The sequence below is a fragment of the Adiantum capillus-veneris genome, chromosome 8, assembly GCF_014529385.1.
Source record: "Adiantum capillus-veneris isolate H3 chromosome 8, ASM1452938v2, whole genome shotgun sequence".
NCBI classification, from domain to species: Eukaryota; Viridiplantae; Streptophyta; class Polypodiopsida; order Polypodiales; family Pteridaceae; genus Adiantum; species Adiantum capillus-veneris.
Window position 1 is genome coordinate 30,471,363 of NC_140938.1, and position 24,155 is coordinate 30,495,517.

At 42.4% G+C, this 24,155-nt stretch overlaps 1 protein-coding gene across 3 annotated transcripts in view; it reads right to left on the minus strand.

Annotated features, from left to right (window-relative positions):
• Positions 1-15,538: 15,538 nt before the first annotated feature.
• The window catches only part of LOC147451891 (P-loop containing nucleoside triphosphate hydrolases superfamily protein), a 78,564-nt gene continuing 69,947 nt past the window's right edge, over positions 15,539-24,155 (minus strand). For 2 of the 3 annotated variants that reach the window (XM_086517777.1, XM_086517776.1), the window contains 5 exons: positions 18,612-18,770; positions 18,173-18,241; positions 17,949-18,038; positions 17,672-17,824; positions 16,563-16,968 (listed from right to left, as the gene is read on the minus strand). In XM_086517777.1, the coding sequence (XP_086373903.1) occupies positions 16,699-16,968; positions 17,672-17,824; positions 17,949-18,038; positions 18,173-18,241; positions 18,612-18,770 (741 nt within the window). In that variant the 3' untranslated portion in view covers positions 16,563-16,698. Of the gene's footprint in view, positions 15,837-16,562; positions 16,969-17,671; positions 17,825-17,948; positions 18,039-18,172; positions 18,242-18,611; positions 18,771-24,155 lie in introns of those variants that run through there. The other variant, XM_086517778.1, reaches the window with a different exon arrangement.

Here is a 24,155-nt window from a genome sequence, read left to right on the forward strand (position 1 = left end):
TAGCCCTTTGCCATGCACTTGTCAACATATATACCATTTCTTGTGCCCTGCTATGGTCGACACACTTTGGTTGCACCATCATTGCCCACCCCTCTTGTTGAACATTCATGTTCAGCAAAAAAAATCCTTTGATCACCTAGAAACTGCAAAACTAGACAAAACTGTGAACAAACAAAAAAATAATACCATATGTACAAGGCCCTACTCCTGTTTCTGGCCAAACCTCAAGTGGTTGCCCCGTCCCTTCCATAGTCTGACCTCCTAGATCAAATACCTAGCTTTTCTCTCTTCCATCCATCTGCACCAACCTCCAATAAATCTTTACCCATGCACATAGCCATCCATGCATACAATAGGCCCATAGCACCTTTGAACCTCTTCAAGCATTAGCCTGCTTCATCAACATACTTGACTCTACCAACACACCATTTGATCCAACAAACGTATCTGACCCTCCCTCCGAACCATGTAAAGTAGAGCTCCTCCCAAGGGAACCCCTTATCTGGTGGATAAGACACTGTACAGCTGCACTTAGAATCTTTCCGTTTAACCATGACTCACATACCTCCTTTGAGAGCAAAGTGGAACCCTAGAACTCTTCTTCATGAACAATGGAGCATACCTATTGCATTGGAAACTCTTCTACCTCCTATTCATCTCTTGCTTCTACATCTATAACGCACTCAATCCAAGCATCATCAAGCCCTTCCTCATCAACTTTCCCTTCAAGATCAATCAGGACCTCTGTCTTGTAAACTTTGGCTTCCTACTCTTCAAGCACTTTCTCTACCGCTTCATCTCTAGCCAATATTTCCCTATCTTTCATGGCGGAACTTTGTACATGTTGCACCTTTGTGGAAAATTCTATAGAAACTTTAACAAGCATAGCCATCAATATGGCACTGCATAGCATTTTACCTACATGTCTACCCCTGTAGGCATGCACTCCTCCAATTGGACTTCATCAAGAACATTGGTTTGCACCTTCTCCTGCTCCTCAAACACATCTTTCACCTCTTTATCCACATGCAAGAGATCAAACTTCTTATACATTGAGTGGGACGAATCCATTTCCCATGTCGCGTCGACATCCATAGAACTACTTTCATCTTCTTTTGCCTCTTCTTTTGTCTCAAGATCTGGAATTTACTCCACTTTTACAGCTTCAACCTCATCTGCAAACCGTACTCTTTGATTTCTAGCACACACCAATGGAGTTTGACCAACCATACTTGAGTTTTAACACGATATTAGAGAGTTTGAGACTTTAGAGCCAATTTTGGAATCAACAATGTTTAGAAGATTTGGCCATATGGACAAATCTCAAACTGTTTTTAAAGACCAAAGCCTTTAACAAGGTAGCACTTGAAAAGATCTTCCCAGTCATGCTCTTATAACACAACTCAGATGCCTCTCTATAGCCCAAGATGCTAACAACACCCCCGTCCACTAGAAATCACAATCAAAGTTGCACATCTTGGCAAGCACACCATCATTTAAATGCATACTAGCGTATGCATGCTTCGCACCACCAACAACTGACAAATGACCACACCAATTTTGCCCATTTACAATAATCTCACAACACACACTACATTCTCTTTTCCTCTCACACACATAGATGGTCCGGGGAGGCACACACATCTTACACAATCGGCACTAGATACTTGGCTGTGTCACACAATATGGATATGGCTTGCTTCAATTTTGACAAAAAAAACACCTTCTACAACACCATGAAAACTTGCTACAATGCGGCTCTGTTGACATGACCTCGACGAGCGCAACAAAAGTTTGGTAGTCCTTGGCTTCACCTTTGTGTTTCTGTCTTCGTTGAGAGCTACAAAAAAACCTTCTATTGGTGCCCTCGCTGGTCCAAAAGATGTCCAAAAACTCCTCCTCCAAGTGCTCGTTTGAGCCTCCTGCAAGCTCTGTTGAGAACCCCTCAAATTGGCAAAAAACTAGCCCTCTATGGATGTGTGAGCCACTTCTCTATTTTTATCGACATGTTTTCTATTTTTGACTCACTCTTTGCATGTGAAGGCAATCTTGCTATTCTTGGCTCTGCCTTGAGGCCCAAACCACCGCAAGAACAACCCCTCAATAGGAGCCCAGATGGCGCCATCGGTGCTTCTAAGTTTTCTTTCAAAAAGAATTTCCCCATAGGATGTGTGACCAGCCTCTCAAGGGCATGCCATGTCACCATTCCACAACGCATACGGAGGCCGTTGTCGATGGCTAGCACTACCCAAAATTTCCTCAGGATCCACCCTTGCAAACAACCACAACGGCCTTGTGCGCGGAGCAGCGCTATCACCCCTCAAAAGTCTCATCACCATGGCCTTGGAGCTCTAAAATATTGTTCCAACACGGGGTTGGACTCGACTAAAAAAGAACTATGATGCTTTAGTGTCTTGCAACCATGGTCTGCCATTGAGCAAAGGAAAGCCACCCTCTATCTAGGGAAGACGAACCACAACAAAATCCAAGTTAAAGGTGAAGTCCTACACCTGCAGAGGCACCTTATCTACTATGCCCAAGGGGTAGCTCGTTGTTTGATCGGCCAAAGTTACTGTGAATGGGGCAGGCATAGTAGACTAGAGACCTAGTGCTAGCATAGTGAACTCACGCATCAGGTTGATTCCAGGTACACCATCCACAATTACACCTGAGAATTGGCACCCTAGATTAGACACAGTGAGACGAGGACTCCTATAACCAGTGAGAGGAGCAATAATATAGGAGATCATGTAGGACGCAAAGAGCTACATTGGGAGGTGCCTACCATTGGACCTTGCATCAAGATATAGAGATTGAATGACTGTAAGGGTGTCACTTTGAAGATTTGCATCCAACCGGAGCATGTCGTAGAGTGAAACACTTGCTGAAAGGTGATCTTCAAGATAGTTTTTTTTGGACATAGGCTTTTCTCCTTCAATCAAGGCCGTATCTGGTACCTTGGTCTATTTCAAGTCAGCCACACTACTTCCAAGAAGGCCCCATCAATATCAGATAGCATGGAGGTAGGTCGGCCTCTCGCACCAGTGGATGGCTTGTCAATTGATGTATGTGGACTAGGTGGTGAAAGTGGGGATGGAAGAGTTGGAACTTCTAAAAGACTGAGGCCGAGGGCTGCCCTTTGTGCTTGGATGAGGACACCAACATGCTCCTCCTCTTGCTGCATTGTCCTAGGGGGTAACCACATGAGTAGCAGGATAGCTAAGGGATGGTGCTCACCACTATCGGGTTGATTTTTTGAAATGTGAACTCCGGTTGGTTGTGACTAGGGCTCAAACAAGTGAATGCTTGTTGCTTGGGACAATCCTTACTATAGTGATCCTTAGCCTCAAGGAAATGACAACAAGGAGAACCTTCAAGCAAGGGACATTTTCTTTGGTAATGCCCATATTCATAACATTTGAAGCACAAAATGGGCCAATTGGATGGGCGAGTTAGGGGTTGGGGAGCAAGGTGGTCTTTGATCTTGATGTATGGATGTAGAGGGTGAGGTGTAGAAGCTTTTAGGGGCCGAGGGAGCATTAGCATGATAAGAGCTCTGAGATGGAAAATTTCTTTGGATACCTTGCATAGGGGGGTGCATGTGATTTGAATGGCCATAAGGGAAATCCATATTGGATGCAGGTGCCAATCTTGGGTGGATAGGTGCCAAGCTTGTTGAAGCATAGGGGTGAGGCTCTGTTGTAATTTCCACAACCCCTTCAAATAGTAGCAATCTTTGTTGTCCTGTCCAAGCTTCTCACAGAAGTGGTAGTAAGCTCAAAGCGGTAATTCCTATGGAGGATTCCTCAAAGAACGACATGAGCTACACTAGACCATAGCCTTAGACTCCTACCGAGCCATGGGCTCTTCTAGCTCCCCCTTGATCTGGTCCAAAGTTTCTTGTTGTGGAGGCTTCTCCTCTCAAAGAGAGAAGGATCTCTGCTCTTGATGATATTGTTATAACTTCGGTGCTTCTAGTTCTCTATGTAAAGAATTCAAGGGGTCAAATGGACTTTTCAAGAGTATTGAGGCAGTCTCTACCTAAGGAGAGTCATTGAATAGCTTCCTTACCCCTTCTATCCTAGTAGCAGCAAAGACAAACTCCTCCAGAGTGGCTTCAGGTTGGAGACTCTCTCGGTGTTTTTGCTAAGAAATCTTGGGGAGAGTTCACCCAATCCTTGACCATGAATTCTCCTGGTTGTTGGGGAAGCTTGGCAAGAGACTTTTTTCGTGTCATAAGTTCTGCAAAAATATCATCTACCTAGAGCACTAGGTTTGCCAACTCATCCAAAACCTGCTCTTGGAAGTCGCCTAGTTGGTAAGCTTCACATAGCTGTTGCCTTAGTGTTTCCCAAGTACTAAAGTGGTTCTGATCAAATTGATTGTACCATTTATTTGCTAAGCCATCCAAGGTCAACAAGAAGAGCACGAGGTAGGCATCTTCTCTATTGAGGCCATGACTCAAGGAGAGGGAGAAAAATCTCCTAGCATGGTCTCTTGCATCCTCTATGGAGAGTTCTTTGAAAGTAGGAAACATTATGTTCACCTTAACCAGAACGCTTATCAGCACCCTCCATGGCTGCTTGCTTTGGAGCCAGCTGTTTAAGAGCTATTTTTGTAACACAGTGGGTGGGAAATGTACTGAGAAATGTGATCTAAGAGGTGAATAACTTGTTGAGGAAGTGGAGGTAGATGCGTGGGAGGGTAGAGATAATGGGTTTGGTGGACTTCTACTAGACACAAAAGGTTGACACTTTTTGTGATAGTACTTCAGAGGGTGCAATAATGGGCTTTGTCAAGATTTAGATTGCCTTGTATGGATCATGTAGTAGAAACAAACCCACCCAAGCTCTTGGTGCGGTGACCCTCAAACTTGTTGTGTATTCTAGACCCACTAGACCACACGTGACTAAACCAAGGCTAGACCTACTAGACCATTCCTGCTATATAAGGCCAAAAGAAACTAGACTAGGTAGACCAAGCTGGACAAGGCAAAGATAGACTGGACCAAGCTAGATGAGGGAAAATTTAGTCTAGACCATGCTGGACCACACAAGAAAACTAGACCCAGCGAGGGACTAAACCAACTAGCTCCTCAACATGTACACTGAATGGAGTGAGACTTCAGTTGAGGTCCCATCGGGCATGCCAAAAATGAGAGCACTTGTAGTAGGAAAGGTGTGTTGTCCTATCTATAGTGGGTGCTCCTCATATTGCAATATGCATGGAACCTCACTTTAGCAAAAAGAAAATATCACACAACAATGGATCAACAACTCAAAGCACAACGACAAACTCAAAACTCAATGGGACTTGATAAACTTATAGAACCATATAGACTCTGCCTGGCAACACACTCAACTTCAAGCCTAGGACTCACAAGTACAATGGGGGTGTCAAGGCTCTAATGTGCAAGGAGAGTGCAGATGTGCGGTGTTGGACACAAGACTCAAGACGCTAGACCATAGAAAGTAGATGATGCCCCTGAGGACTAGAGCCAACTACAAATACATACAATCATAAAGAGCCACCAATGGCTAGAAAATATCATAGTCCAGGTAATTTTATGTCCAAAATTGTGGTGGTGGTGGTATGACCATGAGTCCACTAGACCACCACCCGTATCGTTACCATGCGTCATTTCCAAAGCGAGAGTCCATCTAGTGTGAACACTCTAGACCAACTACAAGTAATTTCCTATTATGTGCAAGTGACATTGTAGCCCTGCTAGCCACTCTTTGTGAAAATATCTTGTTGGTTTAAGGGACATGAAGGTAGCTAGGAAATACTTAAAAGAGCAAAATTAAATATGCAACTTGTGGCCCCATGTTGATGAAGAGATAGGTCAAACCTTCACCATGTTTACTTATCTTCAAAGAGATTAACACGATCAATCACAAAATATGATCTATCTGAACATCCACAAGATATGGTGCTTCATTGAAAAACGTATTCACTATGGAGGACACGATCCTTTCAAACTTAAACACATGGTCAACATAATTTAATCAAGGTAACTCAAACCTTTTTCATCACAAAAAGTTGTTCTAACTAGATGACAACTAACTCCATGCCAATTGAGTCCAACATGCCAATCTTCTTGAGTCATCACAAGTCTTAAGCGCACCCATCTATGGTAGGCACATACTAATTACATTGATGTTGGACTCTCCCAGCCAGAATCAAGGTGCTTTACTCATAATCACACACAAGTGTAATAGTGCTCATAGCCCATAAACCTACTCACAACACAAGCACAATTAGGCACATGCTGACCCAACTACGAGAGTGTACCATATACTTCACTAATCAAGCTATTTACAGTTGATTAATGTTGTTTGGAGTACTCATGAGAAGATAAGAGTTGAAAATCAAAACGAGAAGTGATTAGTTTCTCAAATCTAGAATACGAATAACTAATTCTACTCCCTGACTCAATGAAGAATAAGATAATCAAGATTAAGATAAAATCAAGAACCACTCTATGTACAAGAGTTTAGCACTAGCGTTCAAAGCATAAGTTTGAAGTTCAACTCTAGGCCACTCAAAGAATGACCATTCAAGAGAATGAATCTCCCAAGAATAACCCCTCAAGAATACTTGTATCTACACAAGAGGATTTCTTTAATAGGCATGAAGTCCAAGCCCAACACAAAAAAAAATCCATGAATATTCAAAGATGATCAGAGGGTAAAAGATGATATATACTATAAGATTGAAAGAAGGAGGGGCATTTTTCAACCCAAAAGACATTCTTGTATAAATAAATATACCCCATGGAGTCACAAATGCAGTCTTGATCAAGTCGGCAAGATGGATGCCCAATTGATTGTAGACATTGAACCCATCCATGAAATTGTAAAGTTTGTGCCCCACCACATCTTCAAGCATGCATTTGATGAAAGGTGTTGGAAAACCATTTGCACTTGTCACCTTGTTTAGTGCATGGTAGTTGACACACAGGCAACTAATATTGGATTTCTTCTTGGACGTGAGGAACATGGGTGATAGCCACTTGGAGTGCTCTATGGGCACAATGATCCCTACTTCTTGCATTTTCTCTAGCTCTAGTTTGACAGCTTTTGCATAGTTGGGGTTGAGCTTGTAAGAACGGTCGTTGGATGGCTTAGTCCCCCTCAACCAGAGGGATAGTGTGGACACCCAGTTCTGGTGGGATTTATTCCAAATCTTTGTTAGACCATGCAAAAACATCCTTGAAAGAGTGCATAAAAGAAACTACTTGGTTGAGTAGTGTCGGGTGTTCCCACAACCAAGCTGCTAAGAGAATTGGATGAGGGTTGTTAGGGTCCCTAAGGTTGACTTCCTTGATAGCTCAAGAGGTTTGTTGGTGAGGAGGCATCAGAATTTGAAGAGTTTTCTGCCTATTGGAGCTTTGAGACATCATGAGATGGTGTTTGATCAATATTAAAATCAACATATTCTTCGGGTAACCATCCTTGTGGAAGTTTTTTAAAGGGGAGTTCATTAGGCACAAAAGAGAGCTTAGCCTTGGTTGGAAGTCAGACACAGAGGAGGTTGAGAGTTAGGGAAACTCTTGTAAAGAAGATTTATTACCTCGTTTGTGATCTTTGATAGGCTCACCAAGCCCATATGCCTTGACAATAGAAGCATTTGAGTTAACAATTATCATGAACTCAACACTTGTTTCTAGGCCAGGGGAGATGCGGTATCCTCAGGCAAAGATTGAATAAAAACTACATAACAAGGCATAGATTTTGTAGCTTCCAACCACTCAAACAGGTCCTCACCTGGTCCATCAGGTGGGGTAGGTTGTTCCAAGACGGGGTTGGACTCCACTGCCAAAGAACTATGATGCACTAAATCCATGCCTCCTTCAAGTCGAATGGGTTTCATTGGGGATCAAGGAGTATGTATCCACATTGCATTATTTCCCCAATCATGTAATGCTTTAGTCTGCTGCAACCATGGTCTATCGATGAGAAAAGGAAAGCTGCCCTCTATCTGGGAAAGACAAACCACAACAAAATCCAAGCTAAAGGTAAAGTCCTACACCTGTAGAGGCACCTTATCTACTATTCCCAAGTGATAAATAGTTCTCTGATCGTCCAAATTCAATGTGAATGGGGCGGGCATAGTAGGCTAGAGACCCAGTGCTAGCATAGTGAACTCAAGCATCATGTTGATCCCAGATAAATCACCCACAATTACACCTGAGAATTGGCACTCTAGAAGAGACACAGTGAGACGAGGAATCCTATAATCAGTGAGAGGAGCAACGATATAGGAGATCATGTAGGACTCAGAGAGCTACATTGAGAGGTACCTGGCATTGGACGTTGCATCGGGGTATAGAGATTGAATGATTGTAAGGGTGTCACTTTGAAGATTTGCATCTAGCTAGAGCATGTCGTAGAGTGACATACTTGCTGAAAGTGATCTTCAAGACAGTTTTTGTTGCACATAGGCTTTTCTCCTTCAATCAAGGCCTTCTTTGGTACCTTGATCTGTTGCAAGCCAGCCACTACTTCCAAGAAGGCCCCATCAATATCAGATAGCATAAAGGTAAGTCAACCTCTCACACCAGTGGATGGCTTGGAAATTGATGTATGTGGACTAGGTGGTGAAAGTGGGGATGGAAGGGTTGGAACTTCTAAAAGACTGAGGCCGAGGGCTGCCCTTTGTGCTTGGGTGAGGACACCAACATGCTCCTCCTCTTGCTGCATTTTGTCCTAGGGGGCAACCACATGAGTAGCAGGATAGTTGAGGGATGTTGCTCACCACTATCAGGTTGATCTTTTGAAATGTGAACTTTGATTTGTTCTGACTAGGGATCAAAGAAGTGCATTCCTGTTGCTTGGGACAATCCTTACTATATTGATTCTTAGCCTCATGGCAATGACAACAGAGAGAACCTTCAAGCAGGGGACATTTTCTTTGGTAATATCCATATTCTTTGCATTTGTAGCACAAAATGGGCCGATTGGGTGGGCGAGTTTTGGGGGTTTTGGGGGGGGGGGGGGGGGGGGGGGGAGCAAGGTGGTCTTTGATCTTGATGCATGGAGGTGGAGGCTGAGGTGTAGAAGCTTTCAGGGGTTGCAGGATAATTACCATGATAAGAGCTCTGAGATGGAAAATTTCTTTGAATACCTTGCATAGGGGGTGGGGTGCTTGTGATTTCCTGGAGAGGGAGACAAATCTCCTAGCATGGTGGTTTGCATCCTCTATAGAGAGTTCTTTCAAAGTAGGGAACTTTATGTTCACCTCAGTCAGAACGCTTGTCAGCTCCTCCATGGTTGCCTGATTCGGAGCCTATTGCTCAAGAGCTTTTCAGTAACACAGTAGGTGAGAATTGTACTGAGAAAGGTGACCCGGGAGGTGAAGAACTAGTTGAGTGAGAGGAGATAGATGCATGGGAGGGTAGAAGTAATGGGGTTGGTGGACTTCTACTCGGCACAAAAGGTTGACTCTTTTTGTGGTAGTACTTCAGAGGTCACAATAGTGGGTTTTGTCGATCTTTAGACTGCCTTGTATGGATCATGAAGTAGAAACAAACCCACCCAAGCTCTGGGCGTGATGACCCTCGAACATGTTGTGTAGTCTAGACCCACTGGACCAGACCCGACTAAACCAAGTCTAGACAGGCTAGACTACTCCTGCTATATAGGGCCAAGAGAGACTACACTAGCTAGACCAAGCTCGACAAGGCAAAGATGGACTAGATCAAGCTATATGAGGGCGAATCTAGTCTAGACCATGCTGGACCACACAAGAAAACTAGAGCAGACGAGGGGCTGAACCAGCTAGCTCCTCAACATGAACGCTCAACGGAGTGAGACTCCGTTGAGGTCCCATCGGGCATGCCAAAAATGAGAGCACTTGTAGTAGGAAACGTGTGTTGTCCTCTCTATAGTGGGTTATCCTCAGTGAAATATGCATGAAACCTCACTCCATCAGAAATAAAATATCACACAACAATGGATCAACAACTCAAAGCACAACAAAAAAATCAAAACTCAATGGGACTTGATAAACTTATAGAACCATACAGACTCTGGTTGGCAACACACTCAACTTCAAGCCTAGGACTCACAAGTACAATGGGAGTGTCAAGGCTCTAATGTGCAGGGAGAGTGCATATGTGTGGTCCTTGACACAAGAGTCAAGATGCTAGACCATAGAAAGTAGATGATGCCCCTGAGGACTAGAACCAACTACAAATACATACAATCATAAAGAGCCACCAATGGCTAGAAAATATCCTAGTCCAAGTAAGTTTATCTCTGAAGTTGTGGTGGTGGTGATCTAACTACAATGTCCACTAGGCCACCACCCGTATATTTCCATGTGTCATTTCCCAACCGAGAGTCCGTCCAGTGTGAACTCTAGACCAACTACTAAGTGATTGCATATCCTATGTAAGTGACACTATATCCCTGCTACATAAGAAACTCTTTGTGAAAATATCTTGTTGGTTTACAGGACATGAAGGTAGCTAGGAAATACTTGAAAGAGCAAAATTAAAAGTGCATCTTGTGGCCCCATGTTGATGAAGAGATAGGTCAAACGTACACCATGCTTACTTACCTTTGAAGAGATTAACACGATTAATCACAAAATATGATCTATCTGAACATCCACAAGATACGGTGCTTCATTGAAGAACATATTCACTTTGGAAGACACAATCTTTTCAAACATAAAGACACATGGTCGGCATAACTTAATCAAGGTAACTCAAACCTTTTTTATCACAACAAGTTGTTTTAACTAGATGATAACTAACTCCATGCCAATTGAGTCCAACTTGCCAATCTTCTTGAGTCATCACAAGTCTTAAGGACACCCATCTATGGTAGGAACATAATATTGGTCTTTGCAAGGACAATGAGTCTTAGAACCAACAAAAAAATCGAGCATGTCAATGATGATGTAGGTAGATTGGTCAAGAAGCTCCAAACAGCTAGGCAAAATGCTTGCTATCATTGCTTTCCAAAGAGACATAAAGCTTGAGGGTCATAACTACCTCCCTCTTCCCAAGGGGGGTAGTTAAAAATATTATACATAGAAGTTCCCATTGAACAAGCACCCATCAAGGGTTAGAGTACAAAAAGAATCCAAGTGATGGGTTTTTGTAGAGGGAGGATGAGCAAAATCAAATAATAAATAGTATTATACAATATGGTTGGCAAGTATGCAAGTTCAATGGAGAACAAACGGCTATGTAGTCCCAGATTTGGTGGGGAGAAATTAGCAAAGCCCGAGGATCATGGTAAATTTAGTAAGCACAAGTGCATGTATCTGTGTGTTTATGTGTGCAAGGTAAAGACACTTGGTAATTAACCATAAGACAATATATCCATCAGCTCCATCATGCATAAGCCATACAGTGCCACCTGAAGTGACAAAGTGAGTGTGTATAGTAGTAAGGCCACTAGAAGATTATAGCTGGATAAATCAATCACAACCAAGTATAGTGACTAAGTGTGTGTGTGTGTGTGTGTGTGTGTGTGTGTGTGTGTGTGTGTGTGTGTGTGTGTGTGTGTGTGTGTGTGTGTGTGTGTGTGTGTGTGTGTGTGTGTGTGTGTGTGTGTGTGTGTGTACATTGGCTGAATTCAACATCCAGCACAGGGAGATAACATGTTGGTGCATATTCCTTGAGGATGCTAGTCTTAGGCAACGAATATTTGAGCAACCCAAGTTTTACATGAAGTAGATATTGGAATGGCTAACTCAAGGACTCGAAAAGTTTCATATGGCTATGATGATCATAACTAAATCTAATGGCAAATATTATTATTTTTTTGGTTTTGATCTTTTGCAATCAAAAAGTGCACCCAAAGTTAAAGAAGGGAAAACTAACGTTCAGAGAGTGATTCTCGCAACATGAACTGTTGCTACTAAGGTTGGTTGTTGGTTTTCTATTGTACTAGGAGCCTAGAGCAAATTTTTGCTCTACTACCTTGAAGATATTTGAGGCATAATACAATGCCCCAATGGAATTTTTTATTGAGACAATTCTGATCCTCTTCTAGAAAATCTCATATAAATGCACATTTGCTTTTTGCTTGGAATATTCTTGACTCTTAGATCAAGTTATAAACACCTTGTTTAGTCTCCTTGACTTGAGAGTTTACACATGTTCAGAATTATACTTATTTCATTAAGATTCTGGTAGGGTTTGAAATACTTAGCTGGCTAAGTGCTTCCATTGGTTGATACTCTTTGGATTGTATTGCACTTAGACTAAACTTGGGGTTTTTTTAGGGTTCATTTATTGGCTCAAAAATGATTATTAAACTAAGGTTTTAGTTGTTGCTTCACTTAGCAAGATTTGTCCTCGATAAATATCTCCAATGGCATAAGTTTCTACACTAAATATGTATGTTTGAATTATAAAAGATCCATACAATAGGGATTTAGTTGCAAAACATGGCTTCTCAAATCACTATGAAAGTGTGATTATAAGTTGTGATTGGCTTATAGATGGTTATACAAGTTTTAACTCTTTGATAAGGTAAAAGGATACTTTAAAGTAAGGCTTTCAAGATCATATGGATACAATTGAGAATGCAGTTTTGTCTTGGAAAGTTCCACTCGAAAAAAAATGGGTATTACTTGAGATTGGACCATACTTTTATATCTTAATTATTATGTAGGATTGTAGCTAGTCTAATAATTTTTAAGTATGACATGGATAAAAACTGATAGGTTCTTTGACACTTGCCATACATAGCCAAGTCTAATAAAATCTGTTGTTTTGTCTATATGGATGCAGGTGAGAATTCTATCTTTCCTTTAAAAAATCTCGCTTTGCTACAATCCGTCGACCTTGGAGATGAAGGCGTAGTTCATCCTCATATAATGGTTAAAATCCTGATGTAAAGGAAAACTGGAATTTTAGTTCATTATGGTCATATTGTACAAAAATGAGTCTAACGCCGTTTCTGTGCAAATCACCTTCCTAATGTCTAAACCTAGTTGTTCTTTGAACAAAATGTTCTTTTCTGTATAAGTAATATCTTAATACAACAACACACACATCCTAAACGCAAGAACTTCCTAGGCAACTAGGTTGGTCGAGATATTGGCTTTGGACTAATGAAGTGTTTGTTATCTCTGGCAGACACATTGTCAGTAAATTCTTTTTGGTTGACAGGTAGGGGTTCATATTCACAGCCTTTGTGGTCCTTTGACCTAGCTCGTTGGATGAAATAGGAGCTACCAAATATACTTCTTGTGGTTAGATTTTATATTCAATGTGGAAGTCTTTTGTTTCAGGTAAAGACTATGAAAGTCATCCACACTATTTTCTAATGGCTGACAAAGCCTTAAAACTCCTACCGGGGTATAATGGTCTCTCAATACATTATCAAATATTGTTAAGAATCCACTACTGTGATGAGACTCTAAAGAATGAATTATTTTATACTATCTTCATGGATTTTGAGTGTCACAACTTGTTTGGCTACAAACTTCACATATTTACTATCGACTTGATGAGGCAGGAGGCCCATAATCAATGGGCCTACTACCTTAACATTGAGTATGGTGCCTTGGCAAGGGTGGGCATACACACACACACACACTTAGGCAGGATTTATTCTATACTATCTTCATGGATTTTGAGTGCCAGAACTTGTTTGGCTACAAAATTCACATTTTTACTATCAACTTGATGAGGCAGTAGAGGCCAATAATCAATGGGCCTATTACCTTAACATTGAGTATGGTGCCTGAGTAAGGGTGGGTGCGCACACACACACACACACACACTTAGTCACTGTACTTGGCTATGATTTGTTTATTAAGCTATAATGTTTTGGTGGCCTTACTACTACACACGCTCACTTTGTCACTTCAGGTGGCACTATCTGGCTTATGCATGATGGAGGTGTTGGTTATATTCTCTTATGGGTGATTACCATGAGTCTTTACTTTGCACATACATACATGCACTTGTGTTTAATAAATTTACCATGATCCTCGGCATTTGCTAATTTCTCCCCACCAAATCTAGGACTACAAAGCGGTTTTCTCTCTATTGAACTTTCATACTTGCCGACCTTATTGTGTAATCCTATCTATAATTTGATTTTTCTCATCCTCTTCCCTTTGCAAAAACCCATCACCTAGATGCTTTTTTAACTCCAACCCTTGAAGGGTGCTTGTTTAGTGGGAACTTTTACTTATACTATTTTTGACTACTCCCCTTGGGATGAGGGAGGTAGTTAATACCCTCAAGCTCTCTGTCTCTTTGGGAAGCGATGATAGCAAGCGTTCTGCCTGGCTATCTACAGCTTCTTGTCGTTTCTTCACCTACTACATTGCTAGTAGGCTCGGTTTCCTTGCTAGTTCTAAGACACATCGTCCTCGCAAAGACTACTTATCGACCAAAGCCTCGAGTAATGGGTGTGCCATCTCGGTTTTTGTAAAACCTCTAAAATGGGATGCAATTATATCTTAACGATTCCTCCCCCATCTGGCTTAAAGATGCATAAAGCTTCATCTACTTTCACCAATTGCCCTGAGACTTTGGGATTCTACTTTCCATTTATGGTCACTCAGCACCATTGTGTGTCCCCTCCTGGCTTGTTGACCGGATCTCTACCCCCGGCATTTAGTTGTGCCTCACTCAATCTTGGCGGATGTCAATCACCTAGTGAGCTGGCTGTTTTGTCTACTTATCTGTCATGGCTTGTTGCTACGAGATAGACCTGCAAGGTTATGCCCCATTCCATATACTCCATACAATATTTAAGGTTATGAATGTGCTAATTCAGACCTACATAAGGTTACGGGGGCATTATTTAACCTCTCAATATTGGAAAAATCTCCTAACATCATCTTACCTATGTAGATCAAAAGGTTTTCATGTTGTCGTTATCTTAGCAATACTGCCAAAAATTCTCCAAATGGGTCATCTTGGTTTCTTGAGACTTGACATGCCTATTTGACCATGTCAACCCCTCTCTTGTGAGGTGTATCCTTTCAAGACCACAGCTAAATTCCTAGCATGATTCGCAAAAAATGTTATATGCTTCCACAACTTAACAAGGAGTGTGTGTTGAGCTCCTTTTAGAGCTCCCACTCCAGAATGCCTTATGTTATGAGTCCTCACAATCAATCCTTCAACCGCTCCCTCTCAGCAATGCCTTACAATCAAAATCCACAGAGTCTTTGTCTCTTAAGCTTACTTTGCACAATAGAGTACACAAACACAACCAAACAACCCACGAACTTTGTTATACTCCAAGTATAAAAAGAGTCAAGAACACACTGCAAGCCTCACAGCAAAATTCCATAGCTGAGACACAAAACACGAAATGTGCTAGATTGGAGCCAAAACTGCAAAAATCATATTAGACCCCCAACTTCCATGTTAGGGTATCCATACCAATCTAAGTGCACATTGCCTTTCCACTTTTTGCACTTTCACACAAACAAGTGCGCATAATGATGGGCCACACATCTTGGCCATTCCTCAACAAACAAGAATGGGAGATTGAAACTTACACAATATCCAAGCGGAATGAACAAAATAACTATAAACCACAAATCATAAATGAGTGGCTCTTATTGGCCAACATTTTTTTTTTCATAGCCAACAGATGAGCACTTGTTTCAAATGCTTAGTAGAGTTTTCCAAGGATCAAAATCCCAATCTAATCTTGACAAGCGATTACCATATTACAATAAAAATATGTGATGATATTCTCTCTCATTGTCTGATGCCAAGCGTGCTCAACATCGGTGGATGCTCATGTGCACAATATGTGACTAAGCTTCAACCATTCTTTCATCATGCCCCACACATATATGAACACAATCGAGCAACCTATTTGTGATTGAATTACCTAAAAAGAAAATTAATCACCACATCAGAATATCTATTAGTCACGTGCTATGTTTGGGAAAAACTTTTCAGCCAATTCTTAAGCAGAAATTTTGAAGAATTGAAATTTATTCTAAGCTGTATTTGCACTATTTTCTTGTGAATTCCAAGTGGCATTTCGCCTTCTCTCTCCTCTCAACCGATTGTCTTGAATTCCTAAGTGCCTCAAGGTAAGCTGAGACACATTTTTCCCGAGCTGAAGACCAAATTTGTTACTACTGATTACTATATAATGAAAAGCAATTCACAACAAAGAAAAGCCCAATATCATGAATTTAATACATTCCGAACGCGTTCAACGGACTCCAAGTGGACGAATCAATACTAGACTTTCTAGTAAAGTATGGCTAAGAGTGGTACCAAGGAGTAGCCAAGGAGGTCAAAAAGGGTTTCAAAGGTTTCTGGAGGTTTCAGTCCATGACTAAAACTCGGTTTGAGAGGTTTCATATAAAACTTCCTGTTAAATGTTGGCAAACTTACATGGACACTAAATGATCATGCACATCGCACAACATGCCGAAGTAAGACGTGGATTAAGTGTATTATGTGCTAGAGAACTCATGGCTTACTTAAAACTTGAAACTTAAAATAGAATAAATGTCAATCAAACAAGTTAGAATTTAGGTCTTCAAAGAAACGCAGAGTTTTAGAAACGTTTCCCCAAAACCTTATGTTGAACAAATGAATCTCTTTGCAACTCTTGAATCACTTTCCCCAAAACCCTCATAACTTTCATTGTACAAAATATTTCCTGTCCATTCTACACTTACGGGAGTTTGAACCTAACCCTTCCCCTGAAAAACCAGAAGCAACATGGGATTAACTTAAAGATTGTCTATTAAATGCTGTTGACTCTGAAACATAATCTCATTCTGATATCTCTCATAAACAAACAATTCCTTCTTTGTTAGAAAAGTTGTCACAATACAATGACTGCAATCAAAGGGTTTGCGAGCTGTTCGCCCACCACGGTGAATATACGCATACGCTGTTGGAGGAAGATCAAAATTATAGACATGGGTAACCTCCGGTATGTCTAGACCTCGGCCTGCCAAGTCTGTTGCAATAAGGAGGTTCTTCTCGTCCGGAAACTCCTGTTTTTTGAATTGAAGAAAGGCTTTATAAGAGCATGATAATGGTCCAAGTGCCTTCAAGTTTGTGCGCCACATTTCCACATGTTAAATTTAAAATAGGCGTGCCTATTTGATAGGTGGGCCAATGAGCACCAATTTTTCACATTTGATTGTTCCTGGTGCTAGGTGGAGTATGATAATGAGCTTGGTTGGAGAAACGAGTTCTAGATCTCCCAGCCCAAACTAGGCGCGCCTATTTTGAACTTGGAAACTTTTGGTCAGATGCAAATCTTTTAAGCACAGATGCAACACTGACAGTATTTTACTTGTCATCGGCATAAGGTTATACACTTGAGATACTGCAAGTTAAAGTAATCTATACATATGTTGCGATCTTAGTTTCTTCCAAAGGTTATTTTGTTGAGAAAAGAACAGCATTTTTTATGGTGCAATTGGCTATGGTGAATAAGCCAATGTACCATTCATAATAGAATCATAGTTAAAGAGATTAGAGAGAGACTAATTACACAGTAATGACTCAATGCAATGGAAAGCATAAACTTGACATAAACACAAGATTATTGAATTATTAGAAGCGTGTAACAATTTTAAGAGCCAATGGAAACAAAGAAAATCAAGGAGCATTAAGCAACTTGACTTCAATTTCCAGTCATGCTCAAAAAGACACAAAAAGACAAATGAAAGAAGATTCAGTGCAACTTACAGCCAGTGTAAATGTTCTTGCATTTATATTTGCATCCTCTCGTAAAACCAGAGGGTTTAACTTGTTATCCATATCTTGTTTAAAACTCAATGCTAGATAGCCAAAAACTGTATCTGCTGCTGGTAAATCACCTTTCCGTTTTGATGCTTCAGACTGTTAGGTATGAACATGACACAAGGCATCACGCGACAGCTTAGTTTGAAGAGATCATATTTGCTCCAAACTAGACATTTTAGAGAAGAAAAAGAGTCCAAAGAACTCAAGAGAATAAACTTACTTGCTCATTGACAAAGATGATGGCTGCCTGAGGCAATTCAGCACGAAGCACAGCATTTAACATCTTAAGTTTCTCATCTTTCTCGCATATCTGGGTTCCAAACAGAAACGACTTTCAAGTGATGAATCGTATAATAGAAAATATGCGTGCCATTCTTATCTTCATCAAATAAATTGGAGTATAATACTCCATAAGAGAGTGTGTATGTCTAAATAGGACCATACCAGATGCCGATGAACAAGGGTTTCTGGCATTTTTTTTATTTGATTGGCTTGCACATGAATCACATTTCCCTGTACACATGCACAAAGTCAGCCTTTTCTGTCTCACATCATCAATCAACCTAAACTTGAGTGCATAGGCAACTGCTTAATAATCTGCACCATGCCAGGCTTAATGCATTGCAGAGAATTGAAGAATGAAAGCATATTGTTTGGAAAAGAATCTTCCTGCAGGCAAATTTCTAACACCTGATTCCTTTGATGATTAATGAACTTGCACATCTATCTTTAATGACTCTAAACTTATCTCTTTGCAACAACTTTATTCATTTAAACAGAAAAGCAAATGCCTCCATACAAACAAGCACCTCTACTTTCTTATGGGGCCTTTCATATTTCACAACCTGCTTGTCTGTGGGAACACTGAGTTTCAGCAGTTTACCTTTACCCATTTTTCACTGATGCATTTTCGGATAAACTGACCATGCTGCGGGATTGTAGCACTGGCAAAGATAGTTTGTCGATTTTGAGCTGAAGTAAGCGCGCTTAAAAGAGCTCTCAAAAGTGCAACATGTTGTGACATTCCAAACATTGCATCCACCTGGACATTGAAATATTGACACTTCAATTGCATGATGAGCTATGCAAGAGCACACAAACAAATGGCAAAGAGAACAGTGGAGCAATTGTAATATTACATGGAAGAATTCCTTAGCTACAAAATCAGCATAAGCATAAACTTTGGTTGGAGAATTGATCCAGAACCTGACTATTGCAAGCCAAACAGAAAAGAAAGAAAACCACTCCAACTTGCTGAGGGCTGAACTTGAAAGCAGGAGGAATCACCATAATACACGGAGCATCTAGCTTGCCATATATAAACCTCCTCCACTTAGGACCTCCATCTTCCATGGGTCAAGCAGCTCTACACCTCATAGCTTTCTATCCCTCTGATTTTTGTTCCACCTGTCTTTCACCTACCCCACCTACCTGCTTTTAAAAATCCTTTTGTTGAATTGTCGTAGTAGCCGATCCAAGGATATTTTTCATCAAATGAACTTAAGAATCTACATTATTGGATGAAGAACGCCCTCTACAATATTTCTCATCTGTGGATTGTGGGAAAAACTTCAAAGTTGATGGGGATATAAACAACACAGAACCATCTTTAGCAACTTGTGCGGTCGCAATAGTTTACTCAAAGAGCCAGATTCATGAGCCTGTCTGATATAACAAACCATCACAAAATCTGCAATACTCTCTGCAAGCATCTTATTGACCCACTCTTAAGTCTTGAGCCTACTCTAGAACACCCTTCCTTAATGCGGAGACATTTACAATCTTTAAAATATATCATCTATCAATCTTGCATTAATCTTGCTGGTCTGCTACCAAAACTTCGCAAACAGAAAACGAGAGTAGACTCTTATCGATTATCGAATGGTACACATGTTTCTCATAAGAGCATTATGCCATCAGTGGGACTCTCAATTTCCACAGCTCTTTTTTATTTGAGAAAAAATGGGGCTTGAACCCTTGATGTTACTTGCAAAATTACAAAGAGCTGAACGGCATTACAAAAGCCCATAGGCATTACAGATAACCTATGCTAGCAGTGAAAAAACCCTGGGATGTAACAAGGTTACAAAACCAAAGGGGAAAACTAGATACATCAAAAAATGGAGACAAGGGAGCAGGGGAAGACTGTAGAAGAGAGCTGCAGTAGAAACAGGCCACCTACAATGTTTCTATTCTTAAGCACTGAAAACCACAAAAGGGTCTCCGAAAGCAAGCTCCAAATCTCCATGGCCAACACGCGCACTCCAAACCAGAGAACATATCACCACCACATACCAACCCTGTATCAAAAATCTGAAGGACCAGAGGAGAGAGAAGCCTCGGCCATCTCTTGCAGAAATCCCAAGCTATGGCAGCCTGCAACCTGCGAATAATGTTCAAGAATTCAGGGCAAAAAGCTGCAGACGACGCTGGAACCCCACCCTCCAGAACCATCACCTTCAAGTTGTACCCCAAAAAAGAATGTAGATCTACGGCACAACCATACTGTAAGAGAGGCAAAGGGGACCCACTTGTCATCGACCGAGGGAAGGTACCAAGATGCACATCTCTATGACCAAACCATCTTCCCCAAGGCATCGCTAAACCGACTCTCAGACTGTCTGATATCCATGTTTCGACCATCGTCTGCTCCTATATGATCTCATAGATAGCCTCCCTCGTCCAAACAATATCCTCATGTAAAACCTGCACTCTAAATCCGATCGTGGTGCATTCTCTAGATCAAGAAAGATTTGATATCCTCCTCACAACTGCAAGAAAAACATAACGACACGTAGTGGCCCACTCCTCAAAGAAACATCTTGAAATCTCCATGGACCACACGAAAAGAAATGGGCAGGTAAGATCTCAGTGCGGTTGATGCAAAACCTGCTGAATAGTACTCCTCATCAAAGTGAGGAGACTCGCTCTTTTGCTCACCCCCAATAGTGCCTGCTGTAAGAGGCACCTGTGATTGGATCTCCAGAGAATCCAAAGGCTGCTGAACTGGCCTATCCTAGGGCATCTCAGGCTGATCTTGAGTTGCCTTCAACTGTCGGTCCTGCTCTGTCTGTTTATCCAGCTGGTCTGGAACATCCTCTCGAACTGGATCTTCTAACCTCACCTCAGGACATCTCTCTGGGGGACTGCTCTAGCTCATCCACCTTCTATCTCACTACCCGTCTATAAAAAAGAATAGGCTATGCCTGCCCCTGTCTATTTACCTATCTCGAGGTCTGTCTCTGTGTTTGATCAACATTGTGTTGCTCCTGAGCACTCTACTGCTTCTGACTGTGCCCCCCCTGATCTCTATCATGCTGTCGTGCAAGGTCCTACTGCTATGCAGAACACTGCTTGGTCGGCTGTGGCTGTGAGGGCCGTTCCCTCCTGCAACAAATCCGTCTCTGCTGTCGCCCTCTCGGGCATTCCCTCACCAGATACCCCATCTCATGAAATTGAAGGGACTGGTTCGCTCTGCCTGTAATCATGATCTCTACGAGTGTAGCGCCCCTTTTCACTCAGAAGTGATGGATCTGGAAACTCTGTGGAGGGGGTAATAGCCACCTTTATAGATGGCACAAAGGTCTGGGTCTCTATTGAGCATATAAATGATACGTCAAAAATAGAACATACGGGCCTCAACATCTGGCAACAATTTTTACAAGATGCTTCAGGACCTGGCATATGTTCTTGAAAGCAGCTATTGAAAAATCCATACCACGGATGCAGATTAATCAATCTGCCCCAAAAGCGAGGAGTGCGATCAATGGCCCGAGGCAAGCTCTTGTGATGGAGAAGATAGCAATGAGAGTACCTCTACCTCGTAGGATGATATCCTCCACTATGCCTTCATCCAAAGCAGCTAGACTTCACTTCAGCCACTCTCGGATCTTGACTGAGCGTAGGTACATCCGACCAAATGGCTAACGCCACCTCTTTGAGGGAGAACCTCAATACCGCCACCAATCTTGTGCTTTAGATCTTTTGAGATGACTCGGTTTAGGGTCGCCCGTAGTGGGCTGAGTTGATGTATACACTCGCATCGGGGGGTCTGCCGAGCTGAGAAGGATACACCCTCGCTCGCCTATCCTTGTTTTTTGGATAGGTTTCTAGTGTGCCCTGTCCGCATGGACTCAGCCAAGCCAGAGCATCGAGCTATATCCGCATCGTCAATGGAGGCCATGAGCGCTTCGCCAGTGGAGACCATGAGCGCTTCGCCAATAGAGGCCATGATCATTTCGCCGATATGAAAGCCCCATACGAAGGCAACTTTTGCGCTAACGAACAAGAGGATAACACAAATGGAAAGGGAGATGGAAGAATGGAAAGCAGAGACGGAGGGATGGTGGAAAGAGAAGGCCAACCTTCCTCAAATGTTTCTTAATGAAAGCGCGCAATGGAAGAAGGAGAAAGAGGAAACACGCAGAGCTACAAGCATTTAAGGCGGATTCGCAGGCACTTAGAGAAGAGGTCACAGCCCTCAAAGCGAGAACTTGCAGATAGAGTAAGCAGTGGACTGGAAGAAGGGGAATTTCAGCCCTCAGTGATAGACAAGATCAAGGTCATCAAGGAGCAGGTACGGATGATCACAGAAGAGGAGAAACAGAAGGTGGTAAAGACGTCTTCGTGGATGGATGTGATCACGAAGACACAGAAGAAGGCGGATGAGGCGAGAAATGGATAGAAGTCGCTAAGAAAGAGAAAGGGAAAGAAACCACATCCGTCCCCACTCCTACAATCATCAACATGACTCTAGAAGAAGAGCAACGAAGGAAAACTAGAGCATTGCATATAAGAGTGACCGGTCTCAAAGACCGAGATGATGTGGAAGGGGAAGTTGAAGAACTTCTCCGCATGATGGGTAGTGAGGCTTCTCATACAAAGGCATGGAGGGTAGGGAAGAAGACACAAGGCAATGGGGAGACTTCAAAAAGGAGAGCTTTAATCATCCGTTTCCCATCCATGGAGGCAAAGAAGGACTTCTTGAAGAAGCGCCCTACACTAAAGAAAACGGGCATATTCCTTGGAGATGACCTCACTCTCACACAGTTGGCGCATATGAGAGAGGTAATGCCAGAGATTCAAGCGGCAAGGGAGAAGGGAAAGACGGCCTTCTACAGAGATGGCCGAGTGGTGATTATAGAGCGGCGCTCCACATGAAGGTGCGAGACCTATGGGACCACACTCAAAGTTGCCACCTGGAATTGCAATGGATCTACACTCAAAGTTGCCACCTGGAATTGCAATGGATCTATGCGCCTTGATGTGGGTGCCTTTGAGGATAGTTTTGCGGGAAGAGACATCGTCTTCTACTCTGAGACACATCAGGCACCGGGGCAATCTATGCCTCATATTAGTGGATATAGATGGGAGACAGCCTGTAGACAGGAGACACGATCAGAACACAGAGGGCAGGGCTCAGGAGGAGTGGCAGTGTTATTCAGGGAGGAGTTGCAGCCATTGATACATATAGCCCGCAGGGATGAGCAAGCTAGGTACATGTGGGTGAGATTGAGAGCAGAGACAGGCAGATATCTTTACATTGCTATTTGCTACTTTCCCCCGAGTACGTCAGTTTATGCACCACCCAGAGGACAGTCCCCCTTCTCTATTCTGGATGATGACATATGGGAGTTCTCTAGAGATGGTGACATCATCATTCTAGGGGATTTCAATGCTAGGACTGCCCATCATTAGACAATATTTTATGATACTTCAGAGGAGATGCTGAGAGAGTTGGATGTTGCAGAGACGGGCCTATCCAGACTATCACAGGATGGAGAACACACTGAGTATGGACAACACTTGATAGACATGGGGACTGCACATGGATTGGCCATCTTGAATGGCCTACGCCGATTTCCCGTTGCCGGGGGTTTTACGTGCTTTCCACACAGACATGGAGCCAGCACAGTGGATTATGTCATGGCGCAGCCGAGCCTCATCTCTAGTATCCAGGACCTTACGGTTGGACCCAGACCTGTTGGTGTGGCAGTGGATCATGCTCGTGTCGCTGACCATTTCTTTTCAGTTTAGTGTAGCACACAGGCGACGGGCAGCAGCCCCTACTCGCTACACCTTTACACGGGAGACGGACTCTGTATACATAGATGGGATCTACAGACGCCTGTGCAAAGAGGATCCAAGGCGACCTCTGGAGGAGCTTACTACTATACTGACACAGACACTACATGATGCAGCAGCAGAGGCATACCCACATACCCAGCCTGAGCAAAGAAGCCATTCGGGAAGCATGCCCCAGAACAGCTGGTATGATGAGGAATGCCGGGACACTAGAGCTAGACTTCAGAAGGAGGTGCTTTTGGGGGACATCACTCACAGGCAATCACACAGATTGACTTCCGACGCCTAGTGCGGCGGAAGAAGAGGGCTTTTTTGGCTCGCCTAGAGCAGGATCTATACCAGT